This window comes from Talpa europaea, assembly GCF_964194135.1.
Source record: "Talpa europaea genome assembly, chromosome: 2".
Taxonomy (NCBI): domain Eukaryota; kingdom Metazoa; phylum Chordata; class Mammalia; order Eulipotyphla; family Talpidae; genus Talpa; species Talpa europaea.
In genome coordinates this window covers 150478196-150504045 of record NC_140068.1, presented here as the reverse complement: position 1 = coordinate 150504045, position 25850 = coordinate 150478196, and the positions used below count along the sequence as shown (strand labels likewise).

The 25850-nt window shown below is 40.8% G+C and overlaps 1 protein-coding gene across 1 annotated transcript; it reads left to right on the top strand.

The window, feature by feature from the left end:
* Window positions 1-1272: 1272 nt before the first annotated feature.
* Window positions 1273-25640, top strand: STMND1 (stathmin domain containing 1; the record flags this gene model as incomplete). The annotated part of the gene is made up of 5 exons (XM_084228024.1): window positions 1273-1353; window positions 10298-10478; window positions 15914-16065; window positions 23696-23827; window positions 25356-25640. 5 exons carry the CDS (start codon window positions 1273-1275, stop codon window positions 25638-25640), a joined length of 831 nt encoding a protein of 276 aa, XP_084084150.1.
* Between the last annotated feature and the right edge of the window lie 210 nt (window positions 25641-25850).

Genomic DNA, 25850 nt, shown 5'->3' with positions numbered 1-25850 from the left:
GTCTGGTTTTCTTCATAGTGTGGGCTTGTGTTTGGGAGACTGTTCTCTCCGAGGTCGCCCTGTAACGTGGCCGTCTGGTGCTGTCTGGGCCGCCCCCACTGACCACCTGTCCCCTCGGGAGCTGCTTCCGCTGGTCTGACTCCCAAGTCGCCTTCTCACGATCGCCTTGGACACAGTCCCCACAAGAGTCTGAAGCACAGACGCCAACCACTTTAGTGCTGGGCCCAGACACCGGGTGGGCTTGTCTCTCGGCGCCTACGGGGAAAAAAAATACGTCCCTGAAGGGTGCTTAGGACAACCATCCTTTTTTTTTTTTTTTTTGAGAAAAACACTTGTTTTTAAAGATTTATTTATTCATGCTTGCAAGAACTGGGGTACAGGTCAGCTGTGCAGGGGGTGAGAGGATTCACCAGACACAGAGCAGGTAGCAGAACAGGCAGACTGACTGAAATACACTGCTGAGGGGAGCAGCAGGCGAGACAGGAGAGGTCTGCTGCGCCATGTGGGTAGCTCCCTGGCCGGGGATCGAACTCATGCTGCAGTGGCTGTGGACAGCTTCATAGGTTACATCTCAACCCCTTGAGCCACCAGGGAGGCCCCACATTTATTTTATGGTGAATCTGAGGTGACTTTCATTTTTTTATTTTTAATATTTATCACATCATTCTTCATATTTGTACAATGTATGATTTTCCCGTGACATTCCCACCACCAAGTCACCCGTGCACCGTCACCATAATCCCAACCCGATCCCTCTCCCGCCTCCCCTACAGAACGTCTCTGATCAACAGATGTGCCTGTTGATTTTGATTTTTACTTTAATATAGTTACTCCCCCCCCCCCACCCCACCCCTTGATCTCTTATTTGGTTCCTCCATCCTTTTAAAACCAGCTTGGGCTCCAGCAGCCTCTCCCCTCCCTCAGCTCTGGAGAGGTGTGCAACTTGCCTCCCGGTCGTGACTTAGACGCCGCCGATCTTGCAGTTTCCAGCTCCAAAAATCCCATCGCCTCCCAGGTGCCAGGTGCCAGGTGCAGGTGCCAGGTCCGCGTGATGCCGTTTATTGTGGCAACAGTTCCCGGCAACTGCCCAGGTGCGGGGCGCCTCCTGCCGAGCCTTTCAGTGCGGGAGGAGGGAGAGGAGAGAGGTGCCGAGCGCCGGGACCAGGGTGCACAGCCCGGGGCGCGGGGGCGCAGACCGGGGGCTCCCGGGCTCCGGGGCGCAGCAGGGCGCGCGGCCACGGCCCGCGGGAGGAGGCGCGCGCAGGGCGCAGCATGGGCTGCGGACATTCCCAGCCTGCTGGAGAGCAGAGACGGGTCCCTGCGCCCAAGAAGGTCTGGGAAGAGGGCCTCAAGGTAAAACCAGCAAACTCCAGCAGGCATAGAAGTTGGGCCTCTCCGCGCCAGGCTCGGGGGCAGCCGGGGTCCGCCCGCAGGGTCGGAGCGCGCGGCCAGCGGGGTGGGCGGGGTGGGCGGCCTGGGAATGACCCGATCCAGCCGGTGTCGGCGGGCTCAGCCCGCACCCGAGCTCAGCAGGACTAGCCTGGGGGCTGGTTGTGTTTTAAGAGCCTCAAGGGCCGGTAACTTCCCGGAGGGAGTAACTGGATAAGCGGCTTGTTGGGCGCGCGGGGCCGGGGCTGGTGGTGATGCTCAGGGGTGTTCCTGGGAGTTAGCAGGTTTTGGTTTCCGCAAAGTAGGTCCTTGGGGAACGACTTCGATCTGGAAGAGACGGCAGAAACCATCTGCCTTGGTCCTCTTAACTCCCACAGGAGACTCTTGTAGGGCCAGAGGATGCACAGCTTGTCAGGGGACGGTGCTGGAGATACAGCATCTTATTTTCAAAATGTGCTTTTCACTGCTGTTTGCACGACCCCCTCAAGGCTGCATCCCCTGTAATTCCTCTGGGGTCCTGAAGGGAATTGAGGGGTAGGTTGCTCAAAGAAGAAGTGGGGGGGGGGGCATTGTTTCTTACACCATCACCACCAAAAAGATGCCATAAACAGGACCTGCAAGAGCCCTTCACGAGGGGTCACCCACAGATAAAGTTACCCTACGATTTATCATCAAAAAAGGATACTTAAAAAAAATTATTTATGCAGACAGGAACCGGGGTACAGGCCAGAGGTGCAGAGGCTGAGAGGATTCACCAGAGACAGAGTGGGGAGCAGAACAGGCAGACTGACAAAATACACTGCTGAGGGGAGCAGCGGGCGAGACAGGAGAGGTCTGCTGCACCATGTGGGTAGCTCCCTGGCCGGGGATTGAACTCGTGTTGCAGTGGATGTGAATAGCTTCCTAGGTTGCGACTTAACCCCTTGTGCCACCAGGGAGGCCCAAAAAAGAGGACACTTTTGAGAGTGAACGGGAACACTATTAATAATTTTGCCCAGTCTGATTTTAGTCCATACTGCTCATAGCAAAAGAGGATTACGGTCACCCTTCCTCAAGGGCATTTCTGGAACTATGGCTTAAAGAGCTCATACTTTTTCTCAGCAGCCCATGTGCAAGACACTATTCAGTGCAGTTGCACAGCACCCACTGTGTGTGAGGTCCATCTGCTGGACTCTTGGAGTACATCAAAACACAAACACCAAGTTGGTCGAGGCCGAAACCCAGGATCAGTCCCCGGTGCCTTAGGGGAAGCCTGTGTCCAGATGTCCACGGTCTTAGTTGCTTTCTTCTTTCTATCCCAACTGCTGCTGCCTGCTCCCTGGGGCCTGTTACCTCTTCGTGGGTCTTTCTGCCTCTCTAATTGCCGTCCTAGCCAGTCTGCCTTCCACACTGCGATCTGTATTCCTAAGAAAAACAATTCCGGGAGTGAGCCCTTTACATGTGTCCTCGCGGATCCTCCAATGCCACCCTCTCTGCTGTTCCTCTCCCTCCTGGTACTCACTCTGCCAAACCAAGAACCTGCACTGCTCAGTTACTCCAGGCCGCCTCACGCCCCATGCCATTCCCCGTGCTGCTGGGTGCAATGAGCTCCCGCTCAGCCTGATGAGCTCCCTTGGTGTTAAAGGGTTAGCCCAAACCCCACTGCTGTGGCTCTCTTTTGTCATCTTATCACATGACAAGTAAGAAGCGCCTCTCTCTCCTAGGTATGTGGACTTCTTGCGAATACTTTAGTCATCTTTATTATTCATTATTACTTTGGACTAATATGTAGGAACACTTTTATTCACTTTTTCCAAAAATGCATTAATTTGGCCTCCCCTAGTGGCGCAGCGGGTTGAGCGCAGCGCTGTGAAGCTGTCCACAGCCTCTGCAGCAAGGGTTCGATTCCCGGCTCAGCCAGGGAGATTCCCACATGGCACAGCAGCCTCTGCAGTGCTGGTTCGATCCCCAGAAGCCGGCGAGGGTCCCACATGGCGAAGCAGACCTCTCCTGACTTTCCCGCTGCTCCCCTCAGCATTGCTTTTGGTCCTTCTGCCTGTTCTGTTCCCCACTCTGGCTCTGGTGGAGTCTCTCACCTTCCCGCGCTTCTGACTGTACCAAGTGCTTGTATAAATAAATAAATCTTTTAAAAAAAATAGTTAATTCAATTATTATTATTATGGCAGTTATTTATAATATAAAATATTAAGTCCTTAGCATGTCTTATTAGCCATCTTTGAGTTGATTCCTGTCATATTCTCCAGTCTCATCTTTCTACACACTCACATATTTCAGTCAAAACTTGTAATTAGTTAACCAAACTCATTCTGTTTCTACTTACATGATTTTGCATCCACTTTCAGAGCTTCTCTTCTCTCTTTTTAAAATTTTTTTGCATAGAAGAATTGAGGTATAGGCCAGAAGTGTGGGGGTAGAGGGGTTGGTGAGAGGACTCACCAGAGACAGAGCGGGGAGCAGAACAGGAGGATCTACTGAAATACACTGCTGAGGGGAGCAGGGAGTGGGACAGGAGAGGTCTGCTGTGCCATATGTGGCTTAGCTCCCTGGCCAGGGATAGAACTGAGGTCTTAGTGATGATGATGCTGAGACTTAACCCCTAGGCCACCAGAGGGGCCCACTTGGCTCCCTCTTCTTGAGCCACATTATAAATATGTACCTAATTTCTTTGTTTCCATGGTTGCCTCTCCTCCTGAGCTGTTACTTTCTTGGGAACAGGAACTGTTTTTTTAATCTTTGTATCTCCGGTGCTTACTACAGTGCCCAGTGTCAACCAGACACTGATGAATATTTCTTGAGTGATTTCATGTCCCTCCCAGTTCCGCCAACTCCTTAGTGTCTTCTTGTCTCCAAGTCACATAACAAGACTAGTGACAGTCTTGTTATTCAATATTAAAATGTCCTGAAAATAGGCTCAAGAGTCTACTCACACATAGAGCTCTTTTCTGACACCAAGCACTTGACTTTGGAAATCTGATCTGGGAAAGGTTTGGTTATTAATTAAACACTCTATATAAGGATAGCAGTGTTTTTGCTATCTTCATAAATGCATAGCACTGAGAGTTCAGTAATTCAGCAGTGTCTTTAAAATGAGATGAACATGTTTGCTTGTGTGAAATATTGATGTTTCTTAGCTCACAACTTTAAAATATTCAGAATCAAACTTCTTGAAACCTACCCACAGGCTGTTTCTTTGCTTCTGTCTTAGTCTAAAGTGGTGGGAAGCTACTATAATAAAATAATGCATTAAAAAATGTAGAACTTTTCTTAGCTGGGAAATATTATCCTTCTTTGTGATTGACTCAAAGTTTCCTACTTTTTTTAAAAGGGAAGAGACTAGATCGGAATAGATGATCCCTAAGGATCCTTCACAGCATTGCCCTAATCATTGACAGGAAATTTCTTGTTTATTGTTGTTAAATTACTTCTTAATTTAATTTTTTAAGAGATCATATTTCTCAGTGTTTTTTGATGGTTGATCGTTATTATTAGTCATTAAAAGTAAACTACAAGAAATTAAATTTTGAAAAACAAATACTTCCTATATGTCAACAAATATATTTATAAAATGTACCTGCCAATAATTTGATTTAAAGAGGTCCCAGCCCTAGGGTACCTTGACAAATCACCTCCTTCAAGCTATTGGGCAAATTTGTTTCCCAAAATCTTTAGGAAACAGCGTGATGATGCCTCCATACCAAAAATACAAACAAACAAAAAAACTTGTTTAAGTTAAAAAGAATACCTTTTTTTGGGAATGCTGATTATTCCCATACATAGCTGTAAGCTTAAAATTCACAGTTTTTCAATTCTAAAATTGATTAAAATTTTTGTAACACCAAGACAATGAAATATAAAATAAAATTGATATGAAATGCAGAAACACTTTGAATCTGTTCTGCTACAACTTTATCTCAAGGATAGAACACCCTTCCAGCTACCTCCTACCCTCCTCCAGTACCACCAAACACAGATTTCCCAATCCTGTGAAATATTTACTCTGCATGCAAACTCGAGCAAGAAAGCTGTTTTGCCACAGCCCTGAGAGGCATAGATCTAATTAATTTGTAAATGTATTTGGTCTTTGAACTATGTTTATGCTCAAGTCTAGATTATGAAATTGGGTTAAAATTTCCAGAATGTGTTGCATGTAGATAACACATTTAAAAGACATTCTTTGTTTTCAAAATGAAAAAGCCTTAAATTTCTCCTCTGGAAAGTGAAGATCAGAATATGTTATTTTATGCTGAAAGGTTGTTTTCATCTGCTGCAATTTCAGCTTTGGACACTCAAGGGCCTGAAGGCACACTGTATCTGAACAGGAATAAATGGATAAAGATCCTTGCTAAGGACTGGATTAGTAGCTTTGATGAAACCAAGGGGAAGTCATTCAGGGTTGTGCCATTGAAATCTAGTCTGAGTTGTAGTTGATAGAAAACCTTCGTGGAAAGGCATTTTCAGACTGAAAATATTCAAATCTTTCAGTTCCAATGTAAGCATTTTGTTTGTTGCAGTTGTTAAGTCAGTTAACTTCTTCCAGTTCTGGGAACTGTTAATGGCAAAATTAGCCTTTGGGCATAACTCAGTGCTTTGCTAGTTTCAAAAAATGAGAGCTCTGAAAAACAGAAGAAATATATGAAAATACCTTTCAAACTATCACTGCAGATATTGGGTTTTAACAGTTCACTTGGAAAGACGAGAATGTCCAACACAATCTTCCCCTTCAGAATCAACTGGGAGCCTCTGAAAGAACAGTGGAGAACTAAAAAAACTTAACTGACTTAACAATTGCAACAAACAAAATGCCTACGTTCGAACTGAGAGAAGATTTGAGCATTTTCAGTCTAAGAACAGCCTCTAAACACCTTCATCATCAACTGGGAGCCTCTGAAAACAGCATCAGACAGCATCTCTTTTTTCCTTTGAACTCATAGTTACATATAGCCCAGCAAGAGGAGACCCTGTCTGACACAATGATTATTTTTACATAATAATATAAGAGCAGGACCTCCCTGGTGGCACAAGGGGTTAAGTCTCAGCACTATGAAGCTAAGTGCAGCCACTGCAGCATGAGTTGGATCCCCTGCCAGGGAGCTGACCCACATGGTGCAGCAGACCTCTCCTGTCTCACCTGCTGCTCCCCTCAGCAGTGTATTTTGGTAGAGCCACCTGCTCTGCTCTCAACTCTGTCTCTGGTGAATGCTCTCACCCCCTGCACCTCTGGCCTACACCCCAGCTCTTGTATGCATAAATAAATAAATCCTTAAAAATAGATATATAAGAACATTTGACATCATATGTAAAGAATCTTTTCCTGGCTTGGCTGGTTATTGGGAAGAATGTCATTCTGTGAAGAATGACAGATGGAGAAAGTAGGGAAAAGCACACAGTTGCTCTTGGGTTTTCTCCTCGTGCTGATTCACATTTCACATTCGTTGAGGTTTTGTTGCTTACTTGTTTGCTTATTCAGTTGGTTGATTTTCATAGTTTCCTGTGTCGTCCTGAGCCACAGAGTGAATTAATTGTCAGTGACACACAGAATGAATTAACTGTCGGCACAATGAACTGATGTAGCTTTAGCTGGAGTGATCTTGTTATATAAGCACAGTGATATGGAGCCAGGCGAGTCTCCCTAAGAAGATGCAAGAATTGCTAATCGAATTATGGGCAGCGATGGGGCCATGTAACCTAGCTGTTGTGATTTCTCCCTAGTCTCTGAGAGACTCCAAACTGGCGTGGTTCCAGAAAGTGGTCAAATGTGTTTAGGTTTTGAAAACCTGAATGATTTTTTATTGTGCAAGTACCAAGACTTTCACATCAATGTCCCATTTTATATTGTTTTGCTAAAGGAAAGGTTTCTGTTCAGTGCCTAGAGTCATAGTTTAGAGCTAGGAGAACTCTATTGAAGCTAGAAGGGCTCAAATTGAAGTTCTGACAGGTCTGTAATGTACCTGCCTGATATTTCTGGACCCACCTCTTTCATCCATGTTCCCTGCCAATGTACTGGTTCATGTTTAACCAGATTTCATCCGGACAATTCCAATAACCATCCACAGGTTGCCTTGTTCTGTGATTCCTTCAGCACCTTCATTTGTACTAACCCCAGAGTGATCATCAAAACAAACCAAAACAAACAAACAAACAAACAAAAAAGAAAAAGAAAAAGAACACATGGTCATTTTATTTTACTTTCATGTATACAAACCTTACAAAGGTTTTTATATTGCATTGTCACAAAAGACTTCCCTTCCCACCTCTCCAGCACTTACCACATTCTATCTCAATCCATTTCTACTACGCTAGAAAAAAGTCAAGTTCCTGGACATGTAACATTGCTTCATATCCCTTACTTGCATGTATCTGCTTGTGTTTATCTAGAATGAACTTATCCCCATGCCCTCTAGAAACTCCCTCCTGAAGACCCATTTTAAGCATCTTCTCCTCTTAAACTCCTCTCACTGCCCTCAACAAGATACAAACATGCCAATAAAACGGGTTGTGCTACAAATCAGGCTTGGAGAGTAGAGTTCTGAGGCCCTGTGAAGACTCCAGGGAGAAAGGACACCCTTTAGGTCCAAAGATAAAATCAATAGATGTAAAAAGAAAAGGCAGGAGATAATACACTGTAATCGATACTTATGTTCTTTTAGGTACACAGAGGTGGCTTCCTCTGGTAAGTGTGTCTTAGATGGAACTGTTGGTTGATAAATCTACTAGAAGTCTTGGCTTCCATTCAATAAGGAGGGGGAAAGTTGCAACCCAAGCAATGAAAGAAGGGCCAGGGACCTCCCTGGTGGCGCAAGGGGTTAAGCACAGCACTATAAAGCTATCCGCAGCCTCTGTAGCATGAATTTGATCCCCGGCCAGGGAGCTACCCACATGGCACAGCAGACCTCTCCTGTCTTGCCCACTACTCCCTTAGCAGTGTACTTCAGTGGATCCGCCTGTTCTGCTCCCTACTCTGTCTCTGGTGAATCCTCTCACCCCCTCCCCACACCTCTGGCCTGTACCCTAGTTGCATAAATAAATAAATATGCATAAATAAATCAATCTTAAAAAGAAAGAAAGAAAGAAGATCCAGTGCCGGAAGAAGGGTCAAGGAGGTTATAGTTTTTCTGAACATAGTCCTATTGAACACCCCCCAACATAAATGCCAGTTCTTGAAATTGAGCTTAGCTTTATGAAAAACTTGTTACATTTTTCTCATGGACTTTGACAACTTTGACATGGACCAGCATTTGGAGCCAGTCGTCGTGAAATCACACATAGGCTCTGTTGAGTGTACTTTGAACTCCACGAGCAGTAGAGTGAGGTTATATAAAAAAATATAACATCCTTAAAAGGAAAAAGTGGGATTTATGGATGACCCTTTAGAAACAGTTTAATACAAAACAGGAAAGTCTTTCGATCCAGAATGTCACATCCAGGAATTGTTTCTCGGAGTAATTGGGTGAATTTGTGGTATTATATATTCATGGTTATTATGCCTGCACTGTTTTTTATATTGAAAAGTTAAAAACAACCCAGATATATTCCAGTAGGAATTGGCTAAATAAATAGTGATATAATTACTTAATGGACTGTAATACAATAGTCAAATAAACAACTCCTCCTTACCATTAAATAGCATGAGATAGACCTCTGTGGACTGGGATAGGTAAATACTGTTAATGGAAAAAAACAGAAATAGATTATCATTTAACATATAATCTGATTTTATTTGCAAATGCCATTATTGACATATAACCCACTTATCACATGACTCATCCATTTAAAATGTACAATTCACAGTCATCATCACTATCCAGTTTTAGAACACTTGTGTCTTCCCTAAAAGAACCACCTTCCATTAGCAGCAAACCCCCACTTTCTAAGCAAACACTAAATCTATGTTTTCTTCTATTAATTTGTTCATTTGGAATAGTTCATACAAATGGAGTGATCCTTGTGACTTTTCACGGTATAATGTTTGTAAGTGTCATCTATGTTGCAACATCTATTGGTACTTTATTCTTTTTTATTCCTGTATAATGTTCCTCTGTAGGGATATATAGCACATTTAAATTATACATGTATCAGTTGATGGACATTTGGGTTGTCCCCACTCTTTAGATGCTATGAATAATAATGAACATTTATGGATGAGTTTTCGTGACTATATTTTTATCTTGCTGGGGTATATACATTGGAATAGAACTTTTGGTCATCTGGTAACTCTATGTTTAACTCTTTGATGAACTCTCAAACTATTTGCCAAGGTAACTGCATCAACTCTTCTCTCTGACAACATTGTATGAGCGTCCTGATTTCTCTATGCCCTTGCGTATGTTCCTATGATGTGTCTATTCACTACAGTCCTTCTAGTAGGTGTGAAGTGGGAGCTTATTGTGGTTTTATTAGCATCTCCAATGCCTAATGGTAGCGAACTTCTTTTCATGTAATTAGTGGTCAATTTTAATGTACTTTAAAATATTTATATGCACAAACACATCTGGAGTCAAACATGGAAGGTGTTAATAGTGCTGAGGCCTAAGGAATGGTATTTCTTTTTTCTACTGCATTTCTTTATTAATCAGTGTTCTACCAAAACATTACAGGCAATAAGATGAATGAATAGAGAGGAGGGCAAAAGAACAAACAAGGCGAGAAAGGTTTTACAAGGAAATGGCTTATGCAGCTCTTGTGAGGACTTTGCACCCATCTGGATAATCGTGGACTACCTCCCTGCTTCATTGTCCTTAAATTAATCACATCTGCAAAGTCCCTTCTGCCATAGTACCCTTAGTGTCATAGTGCCACAGATGCTTCTTGGGCTACATACTCATAAAACAGATCTTACAGCATAGTTTTTGTTTTCCAGAAAGACATTTTCTAAGAAATCTTGATTCACAAGACTATTTTCCTTTCATAGGCTGATGCTGGCATGACTCATTCCAGGGAGAATTGCAGACCCCAAACTGAAGCTGCCCTGAGCAGAGACATCGTGGGCAGCCCTGAAGGCCTGGGAAAACAGGACCAGTTAGGAAGCTTGCCTGGAACCATTCCAGAAAGTTCTCCATGTTCTAGTGAAAGAAATGGAAAAGTGAATTCAGGTAAAAATCCCTTCGTGCTGATGGCCACGAAGTACTGGTTCTTTAAATATATTTTATATTAAGTGTCTAGTGACCCATTTTTCACAGTTTTGTGAGCCAGACAGTACCCTAAAGAGCAAGGTCGCTAATCATTAGACTTTAGCCTTAGGGCTACATCATGTGAGTAAATAATTCTAACCATTTATCTTCTTATCCATGAAGTATTTAAAATTTTTTTTTCCCCATAGAAACTAACCCCTCACTGGTGGTTGAGATCAGGCCTTGGGAATAGGAACTGAACAGACTTTGGTTTAATTCCTTTAAACTCCCATATGTTAACATTTTCCCCAGAGAAACAGCTTATGTTTATTTATTTGAGAAAATAAATAAAACCTACATCAGTCTGTGGCTCCTGTCTCCCTCCATCCAAAGCATCAGCAAATATACATTAAAAGAATCTTTCAAAAACATAAACAAAGCAATTATAACCTGGTGAGCTCTTCTGAAACGATTGGTGTTTTTTCCTATGGTTTGTTTATGCTTTGCTTGAGTTCCCAGGCATTGATTTAAGAGTTCTTGATATTTTACCAGCCTTTGAAACAAATTGAACTAAACAGCACTCAAGGAAAAGTACTCTTATTTGGGGAGAAAGCTTTCATTTCATTCCTCATCATTCTAGTTCTTTCCCTAAATACAAGTTAAAATTGAAAAATAGATAGTTTAATAAATGACATTCCTTTCCTTGGATTTCCATGGCACACTCGGGTTATCCCAAATTTCCTATTTGCCCATGATTTGAGATTCTGATTTAGTGAGGATGTTACATCTCATGGAGTAGCAGAAAGTAAGATGCCTTGCAGGGGCAAATCCTCCCTCTGTGTGTTCAATCAGTACATTAATTTATTCTCCCTGATATTTCTGTTGGGGATCCCTCCCAGATTGCAGCACCCATATATTGATAACACTTAGACTTGAACAATATCTTTGGTGTTAACACTATGGTTTTTTCCAAAGATTTATTTATTTATGCATACAAGAAATGGGGTACAAGCCAGAGACGGGGGAATAAGAGGATTCACCAGAGACTGAGTGGGGCACGGAACAGGCAGACTGACTGAAATATGCTGCTGAGGGGAGCAGCGGGCGAGACAGGAGAGGCCTGCTGCGCCATGTGTGTTGCTCCCTGGCTGGCGGGGATTGAACTCGTGCTGCAGGGCTTGGCAGCATTGGCAGCAACTTTATAGTGCTGTCTTTAACCCCTGCACTACCAAGGAGGCCTTGGTGTTAATACTATGGACCTAGGTGTGTCCTTCCAGTTGAGAGCATTAAAGGTAGGCCAGAGAGTGCTAAGAAAGCCCAGCTGGGGAGGGAGTAAAGTGCCAGAGGCCATGTTTCCCAAATGTAGTGTGAATGCATTTTCAGGAACTGTCTTATTACAGAATGAATAACACAGAGTGCCCTGAGCTCTGTTCTAGTCCCAGTTTTCCCCTCTGCCTCCTTTCTGCATCCCTGTTTTTACATCGGCAGCGTATGTTTGTTAAAAATTTCAAATTTTCCAAGTATTTCCTTTTGAAAAGTTCTCATGGTGAAGAATTTCAGATTTAAGCAACGTTCCCCCTACTCAAAGAATGCCTCTATTCTTTCACAAATGTTAACCTTAATATCCCATTTGCTTTAGCATATTGCCCCCCATATATAAGTATATTTTTTCAGAGAGTAAGTTTTAGACATAACCATACTTAATTCCTAAATATACCAGTATGTATTTCCTAAAAAGGACATTCTTTTTTCTTTTTTTTTTTTCTTTAAAGATTTATTTATTTATTTTTGTATAAGCACTGGGTACAGTCAGAAGCATGGGAGGGTGAGAGGATTCACCAGAGCCAGAGCGGGGAACAGAACAGGCAGACTGATGAAATGCACTGCTGAGGGGAGCAGCAGGCACGGCAGGAGAGGTCTGCTGTGCCATGTGGGACCCTCACTGGTGGCCAGGGATTGAACTGGCGCTGCAGAGGCTGCGGGCAGCTTCACAGCCCAGCGCTCAACTGCTGCGCCACCAGGGGAGGCCCTTCTTTTTTTTTTTTTTTGATTTGTTTTTATTTATTTATTTATGCATACAAGAGCTGAGGTATAGGCCAGAGGCCAGAGGTGGTGGAGGTGTGTGTGTGAGAGGATTCACCAGAGACAGAGTGGGGCACAGAACAGGCAGATTGACTGAAATACACTGCTGAGGGGAGCAGCAGGCGAGACAGGTGAGGTCTGCTGTGCCATGTGGGTAGCTCCAGGGCCGGGGCTCGAACTCAGGCCACAGTGGCTGGAGATAGCTTGTTAACACTGAGACTTAAGCCCTTGTGCCATGAGGAAGGCCCCAAAAGAACGACATTCTTTCCAAATCACAGTATAAGAATAAAATCAGGAAGTTATTACTAATGCAGTACTATTATCTCATCTACAGACCACATTTAAGTTTCTGATTTTTTCATTTTATGTCCTTTATAGATTTCTGGTTGAAGATCTAACCCAAGATCACTTGTTCAATTTAGTTGTTATGGGGTTTTACTCTCCTTTAGTCTGGAGCAATCCTACAGATTGTCTTTGTCTTTTATAACCTTGGAGAGCTAAGTCATTTATTTTGTAGACTGTTCCTCAATATGGGGCTCCCTGATCCATCCTGAGGCTATATGTCTTTAGCAAGAATACCAAAAATAATATTGCATCTTGCTTTGTACATCAAATCTGGAAGAAATAATATCTATATTTGACTTTTTTTTTTTTTGCTTTGCCAAGTTTATCAAACTTTTTTGAATTTGGATGTTGAGTCACATCAAAAAGCCTTTGCCTACATGAAGGTTAAAGATGAATTCACCCACATTTCCTTCTAGATGTCATTCTTTACACATATGCTTCAAAGGGATTTCCAATAGCTCAAGCAAATGTTAATGTAAATGTTAAGTACATAGGAATCAAAACTGTATGCTCAGTATGATGTCAAATTTTTGAAAATCAAATTTTATATACTAACAGTGGTAATCTCTAAATGATAAGAGTATGGGCATTTTTCTTTTCTTTTTTACTCTTCTGAAATTTCCAAGTTTACTGTAAAAACCATGTATTACTTTTTTTAAAAAAAAGATTTGTTTATTTATTTATACAAGCACTGGGTAAAGTCAGAAGCGCAGGAGGGTGAGAGAATTCACCGGAGCCAGAGTGGGGAACAGAACAGGCAGACTGACGAAATACACTGTTGAGGGGAGCAGCAGGTGCAGCAAGAGAGCCTTGCCGACAGCCGGGGGATCGAACCAGTGCTGCAGAGGCTGCTGGCAACTTCGCAACCCAGCACTCAACCGCTGCGCCACCAGTGAGGCCCAAACCATGTATTACTTTTATAATCAGAAAGAAACTCGATGTTTTTTTTTAAACATTCCCTCAATGTTCTTCCATGTGCCAAAAAATCATGAATATTAGTTGAAATGACTGACATAATCTGGTCCTCTCTGTGCAGTAAGCTAGTGGAAATGTCAAGCTAAATACTTTGGTGTTCTCAGAAAAGAATGGCTTGAACTAATTAAAATAATTTTATGTTAGGGACAGATGTCAATGATGACTTTAAAAAAAAACATCCAGAGGAAGCTGGTCATGTGACATATTTGAGAAGGAATGCAGTGAGGTGGTAGAGGGCAGGATGTTAAAATCAAATAGACTTGGGGCCTCCCTGGTAGCACAGGGGTTAAAGTCTCAGTGTTATCACGCTAATTCATGCCACTGAGGCCTGAGTTCAATCCCTGGCCGGATGATGACCCACATGCACAGCAGACCTCTCCTGCCTCACCCGCTGCTTCCCTCAGCAGTGCTTTCGGTCTGTCTGCCTATTTTGCTCCCTACTTTATGTCTGGTGAATCTTCTCACCCTCTGCACCTCTGTCCTACAGTCCAGTTCTTGTATGCATAAATAAATATAAATAAATCTTTAAAAAAAAAAAAAACAAAGTCACATAGACTTGGCTTCCAATGCTATTACTTCATTTACTACCCATTTCAACTTAAGCAAATTAATCAGCCTCTTTCACATCAGTTTCTCTTTAAGGATAATAATACCTCTCAGAGAGTTTATGTTTTAGTTAAATGTTATGTTTGAATTAGATGTCACATATAATATATTTAGTATAGTGCCAGGCACAGCAGAGCTCAAGAAACAGTACTTATTATTATGTGACCCTGCAAACCCACCTTCGAACACAAATATCTTTCTATTTCCTTGAAGAGGAATCACCTCTCCATTTTTTTGTTGAATTTCCCCCTGTTGTTTCAAGTTTCTAGTTAATTTATCTGAAAGATATGTGTTACTACTCTGTACCAATATTGTATAGAGCAGTTCAAAATGAGCTTTAGCTCTATTTCGAACACTTACATGGGCAGAAGACAGCACTGGCAAGGAAATAAAGGGAATTTATAAAAATAAAGGGAATTTGCAGGGTTAGTTAGAGGAATATCTTCAAACAGGAAGGCTCATATTCTAAAGTGAGAGACATCTGGTTAGAGTGTGTGTGTGTGTGTGTGTGTGTATTTCTATCTTCCCACCATAAATTCATGAAAACTGCCCTGTTAAGCAACAAGGTTAGAAATTGTCATAAAAAGGCCCCATGCACTCTCTGGAATGCACTTGGATACTGTCAGGACTTTCTAGTGATTACAAAATAGAAAATAGCTCATTTCTGAAGACTGAATTGTACATTGCTGTGCTGAAACAGAAACAACTGCTTGTTTGTTTTTTTATATACCTGACTGCCAAGGCCCTGGGGGTGGGGGGTGGGGTCTCTCTCCTCAGTGCAGTTTATAATCCCCTATAAACTATTTCAGTGCTCATTTTAAAATCGCTAAAAAAAAAATGTAGCCAATATCACCAGATTCCACTTTTGATTTGGTTCAGACTCTTCAATGAGACCTACTTTTATTTATGTCAATTTAGCAGATGGCGCAATTGTAAACTCAAGGTTGCAGAACTAGAAGTCTCTTGGCAACATCATGCTGTTTTTCCTTTGTATACAAAGCATAGAAACCAAACTGTTTGCAACTCATGAGAGTCACTGAAAGAATAGCTCATTCCAAGCTGGGGTTTAGCTTCATAATTAGTGCAGAGTCCATGCTGTTGTACCCAAGTGTATAAGTGTCGTTACAACAAGAAAGTTGTACATAGCAGCACATAAAAGACTTTTTTGTTATGTTAACATGTAATCTGCTAAGTAAACAGGACATTATTTTGATGTGTAACCTCTGTAAGAACATTAAGAATTTGAACTTCAAAGGACTACAAAGATTTATAGTAGAAACAGATCTTTAGGTAAGAAGATTGAGACTAAGATTTAATTTGGTAGCATGATTTATAAGACATTCCTTTAGCATTTGATTGATAAAATCTTCATGCTTATATTTCCCTTTCTTTTTTCTTTTCCTTGGAAGACCTAGTGACCAATGGATTAATCCATAAATCCCAGCTCCTAGAGACACGAGAGCGACAAAAGTCATCAGACATTCTGGAGGAATTAATCATTCAAGGAATAATACAAAGCCACAGCAAAGTATTTAGAAATGGAGAATCATATGATGTCATGGCAAGTAATTTTGTAATTAACATTAGTGTATAGTTAAAAACCAGAGAGTATGACTGATCCTAAGTTTTTCTTTTCTAGGATATGTATCTTAAAGCCAAAGCACAGATGACGGCATTTATCTAAGCCAGTTTTTTCTTCTGTGATTTTTAATGACCCTCCACACAGCATTTTTCTCTATTGATTCAGGAATTGTCCTTATTATTAATGATTAATGATTCTAATAAAATATGCTTCTGTTTTCCTAAATTTGAGACACAAAACGTCCCATTAAACACCATGCCTTCAGTCTTTCAGAAATTTTTATGAAGCATTGCCTATATACAAAGCATTGTAAATATAAAATGCATATAAACTGTGATTTATTCACTAAGAACATAAGACTAAATGCCAAAGCTAAAACATGTACTTACACATTTATATATACACGTTCAGGTCCAACATGAGGAAATAATGCAATTGTTGAAATTGTTATGTTATTGTATTTGATGATTCATCATCAATTTTTAATTGTTAATGATAACTAATTTATCATTATTTTTGCATCATATTAACAGTTTTTTAAATTCTAATTTTACCTGGTTGTGGACAAAGTCTTGAGTTCTTAATTTTTTTAATAAGTTCCGGGGAAACTTGCAAAGAGGTTTTGTTGCTGTTATTTTGTTTGTTTTCTTGTTTGCTTGGGTTTTTATTTTTTAAGTCAACACTGAGGCTGCATAGACAGAAGAAAAGTGAGAAGAAGAAATAACACAAAAACAACACAGAAAAAGGAAAGTGAAATAAAGAAATATTGTAGAAATAGTGGAAATTTAGACCACAAATTATATCAAGGGCTCTTGAGTGGTTTTCAATCTCTGTTGTAGGGAAAGAGTCTATTAGGAATAAAAAGACTATTTAAATCAAGTTTGCCATAAATGCCAAGTCACTTAGTGTTTAAATAAAGATGATTTCCTTCTCTGTGTGCAGAGAATGCTGAGAACTCATGAATTCAAGCTGAAGTGGCATTTTCTTTTGAAGAAGGAAAATGTTTGGAGTATTTGGGGAAAAGACCTTGTCAATATATTGTCCAGTACCAATAATCGGAGTGGGTGGACAGGGGAAGATGAAGTCGATACCAGGACAATTTATATTTATGCAATGCTATTATGATCCAAGGCATTTGAAGTATCTTATCTTTGTTTTAAAGTACTAAGAGCAATATGGGTCTTTAATATGCAGGAGAGGATTTTTTTCCTAGTTGTTAGTCTCTGAGGGTCAAAAAAATAAATAAATAAACTGGGGCTAAAGAAAAAGAAGAAAAAGAACAATGTGGTGGAGGGTAGATTGTGGAAATAATAACTTCTTAAAGAACTTTGCTGCTCAGGCCAGTGGGAATAGCATTAAAACACTTTTCGGTGATTCAAACATCCATTCAGACTTACATTCAGACAGGGCCTTGCAAAAGCACCAGCAAGGTTAGTTAATATAGTTGCATTGTGAAAGAGAGGTATCTACTAAAAATGAAACTCAGCTTGACTTTCCATAGCATCATTAAGCGATCCAGAGATGGGGACTGTTTTCATATTATATAGAAATGGAACTGTTGTCAGGAACATGATTGGGATGCTCTCAAAAGGATTTAAATGTTACAGGACATCAGAGGTAGTTAAGAATGGACAGTTTTGTCTTGTTTTTGCTTTGGAATCGACCCAAGTGTCCTTGTATGAGCCCAACTTGCCAGAGCAGTAATGCACATTTCTAAGTTTTGTTGTGCAATGCAGTGGACCTCAGCCTGCCTGCGCATTCGAATCACCAAGGAAGATTTCAGAAATCCAGGTATCCAGGCCCTACCTGGGACAGGGCTGAGGCCTGGGCCCTAGCATGAATGCTTTTGAAAGCATCTAAGGGATTATAGGTCGTGCTTACCTGTGGGCAGCTCACCTGTGGGCTGAGAACCACTTTCCTGAAGTTTCAGTAAACTCACCTAAAACCCCAATTCACTATAAAGATTGAAATTGAAGCCCCCATTCATTGTGAAAGAGGATTCTAAAATATTCCTGGATATAACACATTTCATTTATAGGACTAAGATTACATTGAAGAAACATATGGACATGATGGAGCAATGGCATTGCTCAGTGTCTTGGTAATGTGTTTTTTTTTTAATTCAACAAAAACTGAAAACATAAGTGTGTCAGACACCAAACATCTTGCATATTTGGGAAAAAGCTTTGCGGTCAGTGTAAAGAGATAAGAATGAATATTGAAGGGCTGAGAAGGAATCCATATTAAGAAAGGAAATAACACTCTCTCCCTACCCAAAGCATCACTATGGCCCAGACGTGCTGTGTAATTTCCAGGTCTTCCAAATAATTGTAGGGGAAAAAAATGGAAATATTATTAAACAGTTAATGCTTTAAATATCTAGTAATGATTTTTAAGAACACACAGATTTGATAAAAATGGCTAAAAACAAGTCAAGTGAGGGGAAGCAAAGGGTGGTCGGAAAGGGGATGTTAATATCAGCAAGCACTACAGTGTGTTGAGTCCAGTGAGACAACTAAATGTTAGCTCTCTGTTGCTAAAAATAAAAAAATAAAAAAATATTAATTTAAAAGAATAGAATAATAAATAGGAACACCCTTTAAAAATAAGACTTCTTCTGGAGATCAGTAGTATACTTAAATACAAGGGCATTTTTAGACACTGAGCTGCTTCTTAGCCTGCTCATTATCTTTAATTCAGGCACATTTTAGGTAAAATGGAAAGATACTGAAAAGTAAGTGTCCCCCATTCAGCTTTGAATCAGGGGCCTTCCCTGTGAGCCAATTTCTTCCTAGGGGTCCACAGAGGTATCTCTGTCCACCACAAGTATGCCTGTCTTCTTCTTCCTTAATTTTTGTCATTTTTTAATCATTTGCTTTCAATTAAGTACTGTCATGATTTTACAGTGCCCTCTGGACATGCTCTTACTAATAGTTGCTACGATTCCCTTCATTTGACTTGTTTTTGGCCATTTTTATCAAATCTGTTTTTTCCTAAAAATCTTTACTAGATATTTAAAGCATTAGCTGTTTAATAATATTTCCATTTTTTCCCCTACAATTACTTAGAAGACCTGGAAAAAGTTATAATGATATGCCAGACATAAAATATTAAGAAATTAAATATCAGTTAAATGACTCAGTATATTTTAAAACATTCTAAGGCGACTTCAGCAGCTGTGTTACACTGTGTGTTGTTCTGTGTACACATGCAAATGTATGTATGGGTTAATATAGGTCTCCCTAGAGAAATATGATTGGCTTTCCTTTATCCAGGTAGGTGCTTTTCCCTATAGGTGTCTTTTATCCCAAATTCATTTCTCCCTGTTTCATAACACATTCTAGGTTTCCTGGCACAAGGGCAAATTCTCTATTGAGTCCTCCTGTCTCTGGTGAAAATTGATATTTTTCTCCGGTCACTTCTGTCCTTGGTAACCTCTAGTGTGGTCCGGGAGTTAGTTCACATGACATCAGAGCCTCTAACATTATTTGCTGAACCTCATGGGGAGTTTTTTAAGAGGAAGTTGGCTAGGTGAAGACCAGTGCCAGTTAATACTGGGTGACCCTCCCCTGGAGGTCCAGCAGTGGCTTCTGGAATGAACAGAACTCCTGCAGGAAACGTTGGCTACCAAGCCCATCAGGGAGTGTAGCCAAGGTGGGTTCATCTGTAGGTCACAAGTGAATTAGGAAAACTCTGAGTAAGAAGTATGACATGCAAGTTAGGTTGGCTAGAAGGTCCAAATCTTATCATAGAATTTTTGCATTGGGCAGTCGCTGATGGAATGCTTTTATTTATTTACTTTTATTAATGTATTTATTTTCTTACATCATTGTTAATTTTTGGACATTATTTGAATCCTCCCCTGAGGTGTAGACTCTCTAATTCTCCTACCACCACAGCATCCGCGATCCATCACCACAGTCCCTGGTGCTCTTCCCTACCCTGTTTTGACCCCCCTCCTTATCCCTCCCCTGCTGGATGTCTCACATCTATGGTCAGCTTGCACGTTGCATCTTTTCCTGACCCTTTATTCTATTCCTCTATATTCCCCGTATAAGTAAAACCATTCGATATTTATCTGATGGAATTCTTAAGTAACTGGACTAGTAACTTCTATCAGTTTTCAAGCTGATTTGTTTTGAGACTTTTTATTGGTAGTGTCAATCTAAGCAGAATATGATCATTTTCATCATTTTAAAATCCAACAGTTTATAAATCCTAACTTTGTAAAATCCATAAAGAATATAGATACCTGCCCTTGGATCTTTCAATTCTTTTACTCAAAATGTCAGACTCAGAGGGGATGAGGGCTGCTCAGTTACGATTAACTCCCACAGGAGGGAGGAAGAACATGATTTCACAGGCCTCACTGTGAGATAAAGGCCAGGAATTGTCCCCCAAAGCAGAAAGCCCAAGTTCTCTCAGAGGTCCAGTCTCATCGTTTTAGTCAAGGTTTACACTTCTACATTGAGTATGGTGGAGTCTTTCCTTACGGGATCTTGGATTACCATTATATTTTGTTTAGCCTTCTGAGTGAACTCCTCTAAAAAGCTGTTTTCATACTAATTTCATACTTTGTACTTAAGCCACCATAGCAAATATGTCCCTCTTTTCAGCAGATGGCTTTTGCCACAAAAAAAAACAAGAGCTAGTTGTTGAAAAAAATAATACAATGATGGGACGGGGGCCTTGTTTTGACAAAATAGTACTGTATTCACATAGCAAACAACTCATGACCAAAAAACCAGCTGAAGGCAGTAACTGAGGCCAAACTTCAATGAATGTTTTCCCTTTAAAAGCCTTTCCAAGAATCAGAGATCTTAAAGCTAGGAGGAAACCCATTGCCTTAATCCCGACTGTTTGGACATTTGAGGGAAACTGAGTCCAAAGGGAAGAGGTGTCTCATCTTGGGTCATGCAGTGAGTATTAGCAGAAGACCAGGATAAAGCCCAGGCCTCTGTCCCCTGGCACTGAGGGTGGATTCTTAGTCTTCCCTTTTGTGACAACAACCACACCTTGGTTAGGATTTGATGTGATGGCACAGAAAAGCTACTGTTTTCACTGACTAAAAGTAACCTTTACTGCTGAGTGACTAATATATATATATATATTATATTATATATATAACATATATATGACTAATATGCATAATATAATATATAATATAAAATAAAATAAATCATATTATTTAATTATATTATATTATACATTATATACACTATGATTTATTATTATATATTATATACTATGTATTATATTATAATGTATTATATTATATGTTATATTATATTTATTAATATATTATAGTAATATATTATTGTAATATATTACTATAATATATATTATATATAATATATAAATATAATGATATAATAATATATAAATATAATATAATATATATTATATATAATAATATATAAATATAATATATAATTGTGTTATATGGTATATAAATTTAATATAATATATAATATTATATATTATAATAATATATAAATATAATATATATTAATATAATATAATATTATATATATGTTCCCCATTTAAAGCAATTCTGTGAAGTAAGTCTTATTAAACTTCCTTTACAGTTTAGAACTCATGCAAAGGCAGAATTCAAACCCAGGTCTGTCTGGGCCTGGATCTGGGACCCTTTCTTATTATACTAAATTACCTCTCTGATTTATCCTTTCAGTAAAATAAAATACTCAGTCTTGTAGAATGAAGAGTCAGTCTTTTAGGTATTCCAATGAATAGCAACAGCTCCTTTGTCTTTAAAAGTCTTTAGAGAAATTATCTAGAAAAATATTCAGTTTGTTTTATTATGAAGCCTCAGCATCCATCGAGGACTTCCCAAGTTGTGATAAATCTATATAATATATATATACTGACTGAGCAAGATGCCCGTGTTAAATTAAGGGAAGAAAGCAAATTTCAGAGCAGTGTACATGGTATGATTCCATTTATGTTTGGCCGAATATTCCTGATGTACTCAACAGCTAAATGTATATAAATAGAGAATGTTTGAGAAGATATACAACAAATTCTTTAAAATGGTTCATGCTAATGAGTGGATTCGGGGGTCAGGGGATTAAACCAGGGATTAGGAGATTATTTAAGTACCATTTTAATGATATGATATACATTCTAACCAATGTATATTATATAAAAAACTAATTTTAAAAGAAAAGCATGTAAATTAAAACTTTCTTTATAAACCCTTTACAATTCTACTTTATAACTAGAAATGATGGTCAGAAATTCATTCCTATTGCTTTGGACTGTGAAAGGGTAAGTCAAATACATAAATTGGGAGGATTCCTTCTGCTGTGATGAAAGTTGTGAAAAGCCCAGTGCAGAGTTACTAGTAAGTAATTTTCTCCTCCACTAGACAAAAAGTGGTAAGACCTAATCTCTATCCCAAATGACAATAGTTTGCAGTGTGTGGAATGTTATTGAAAGATTGATTTCCCTCTGAATACTCAGAATAGCTCCCCCCACCCCCAACACATCCAGAGTAGGCTTTTTCCAATAAATGTCACCCAGGCATGTGAAATTAAGGTTAATTGAGCCCCATGAGCTTCAAGAGAAAGCCAGTCATTACCCAAAAGAATGAAGACTGCCCAGATTTAAGGTTAACGCCAGGGACAAATAAAACACAACTTTTTATTGGAGAAACTTATTAATATGGCAGGCAAACACCTAGAGGCACGTTTTGTTCTTTGAGTCACCCTCTCCTCTTCATTTGAGAGACTCTCTCCAATGCCCCGGGCGCCTATCCTGTTCCTTAACTCAGGCTATTAATCTTCGGTTTGTTCTGTTCACTCTAGAACTTTTAGCCATGTAGATTCTTCATACATTGTTCTTTTTCTTCTACTGATCTGTCTGATTTTAATTTGCTTAGTCAGAGCAGAACCCAGAGGGATGCAGGAATTATCAAGTTTGACTTTTTATCTTGAATTAAAAATTCACTGCTCATGCAGGGCCTTTTGCCCTCTTGCATTCATTCCCAAGGTGTTTTTTTTTTTTTTTTCTTCTCCTGAGTTCTTTTCCAGCTTCAAAATATCTTTGCATATTTTATCATTTTGGTAATAGCCTATAAATAAGTCTGGGAATCTAAAAGATTTTTATCTTTGAAAATTAGCCTTACGGTTACCAGGAATTAGATCTTATTTTTTAAAGATTTATTTATTTATGCATGCAAGACCTGGGGTACAGGCCAGAGGTGTGGGGGGTGAGAGGATTCACCAGAGACAGAGTGGGGAGCAGAACAGGGGATTGACTGAATCCCCTCACACTGCTGAGGGGAGCAGCTGGTGAGAAAGGAGAGGTCTGCTGCACCATGTGGGTAGCTCCCTGGCCGGGGATTGAACTCATGCTGCGGTGGCTGCCAATAGCTTCATAGGTTGCGTCTTCACCCCTTGCGCCACCAGGGAGGCCCACCACGAATTAGATCTTTAGGGATTGGTGCATTCATCTTGTTTTTAAATCTGCCAATAGAAAGGTTAGAATTTAGAACTGACATTTTCAATTGTGTTTATTCTGCTTTTCCTGCCTTTCTCCTTGGCCCATGAATGTCTGTCTCTCCATTTTAAAAAGTATCTTCCTCCAGGTAAACCCGACAGACACGCCACTGAGAAAACCGCCAACCAGACTGAAAAAACTTAAACTCAAAAAGGAAGTCAAGGCTTTCACGATGAAGGACATAGACGAGAAGTTGCAGGCAGCAGAGGAACGCAGGAAGGTATTGGAATGCTCCCTGGGGCGAGTACATCGCGCCTGAGCTCCAGGCAGGGGCTCCTATCAGCAGCTTTGAGACAAATTGCAAGGATTTGTATTACATTTTTTTTTTAATAGAGGCATGTTTTATTTGTTTGTTTGTTTATACACGCACTGGGTACAGTCAGAAGCGCGGGAGGGTGAGACAATTCACCAGAGCCAGACCAGGGAACAGAACAGGCAGACTGACGAAGTACACTGCTGAGGGGAGCAGCGGGCGGCAGGAGAGGTCTGCGCGCCATGTGGGACCCTCCTCTGGTGGCCGGGGAGCAGCCGGGGATCGAACCGGCGCCTCAGAGGCCGCGGGCAGTTTCGCAACCCAGCGCTCAGCCGCTGCGCCACCAGGGAGGCCCTATATTACATTTTTTTAATTTTTTTGTAAAGGTTTATTTATTTATACATACAGGAACTGGGGTACAGGCTAGAGGTATGGGAGGTGAGAAGATTCACCAGGGACAGAGTGGGGAACAGAACAGGCAGATCTACCGAAATACACTGCTGAGGGGAGAGTAGGAGCGACAGGAGAGGTCTGCTGCACCATGTGGGTAGCTCCCTGGCCGGCCAGAGGATTGAACTTGTGCTGCAGAGGCTGCGGATCTCTTCATAGTGCGGTGCCTAACCCCTTGTGCCACCAAGGAGGCCCCGTCTTACATCTTGAAATGATCTATCTGCTTTCTATGTTGCATTTTTTTTTAAATTTATTTATTTATTTATTTATTTATTTATTTATTTATTTATTTATTTATCCATACAAGCGCTGGGTATAGTCAGAAGCGCGGGATGGTGAGAGAATTCACCAGAGACTGAGTGGGGAGCAGAACAGGCAGACTGACGAAGTACACTGCTGAGGGGAGCAGCAGGCGTGGCAGGAGAGGTCCGCCATGCTATGTGGGACCCTCACCTGGTGGCCAGGGATCGAACTGGTGCTGCAGAGGCTGCGGGCAGCTTCACAGCCCAGTGCTTAACTGCTGCGCCACCAGGGGAGGCCCTCTATGTTGCATGTTTGATACCCTGTGTATGGAAGGAATAAAACAATATCTTGACACTGGTTGAATTGGGTGCATCGGACCGCCTAAGGAAACTGTAGCTTACTCTCAGAACTAAGTACACTGCGGAGTTTTCTTTATATGAAAAAAATAATAACTTCCCTTGGGGCGGGGTTTGGGGTGACAGGGTGGAAGGTGGGAGATGCAGGCCATCAGCTTTTGCTCTGGTATCCCCCTAACTTGTTGCCACTCTTCTGGAAAGCAACCCAGCCTCAGAGCTTTGGTCTAACAGCTTTCATTTCCATCTCCCTAGTGACGGCTCAGAAAACAGGGACTAGACAGAAGCTCTGTGATTCTGTCTGTAGCCTTCAATAGTAGTAGCTCAACCTGTTTGGTAAATGACAGACAAGGACCTAGAGAAGCCATCAGTGTCCATTACAGGCAATATTAATGAGCGCTTGGAGGTTATTCTTTTTTTTTTTTTTCACTCTCTATAATGCTTTTCAGACTAAAGAAGAAGAAATAAGGAAAAGACTACGCAGTGACAGACTTTTGCCCCCAGCCCACCATTCAGGTTCTGCTGAACCCAGGGCTGAGGTTCCTTTTGCCGAAGGACTTAACACAGTGAGATCTTCCGTGTTTGAACCACCTGACCCGCAGGAAGGGAAGCCTTTGAAACGGAAGAAGAGTCACAGTGAAGCCACCTCAAATGAGAGAAATTATAATGGTGAAGGTATCGGCGTCGTGGTGGAGTCGGACATGTCCTACAACCAAGCAGATGACGTATTCTAAAAGCTATTTTACATGAATTTCATGACAAAGCACCCATTCTCCCCAGTTGTGATGTTTTTAGTATGTGTTATGTTTTCTTTGATTGCCTGATCTGACCCCACTGGGATTTCTGCCTTGGGCTTAGGAATGATTGTATGAGCTGCATGGTCCAGAGGTTAGTTGAGTAAATTAAGCAGCTGTGCTATTTAAAAGTTGGGGGGAGAGAGGTAG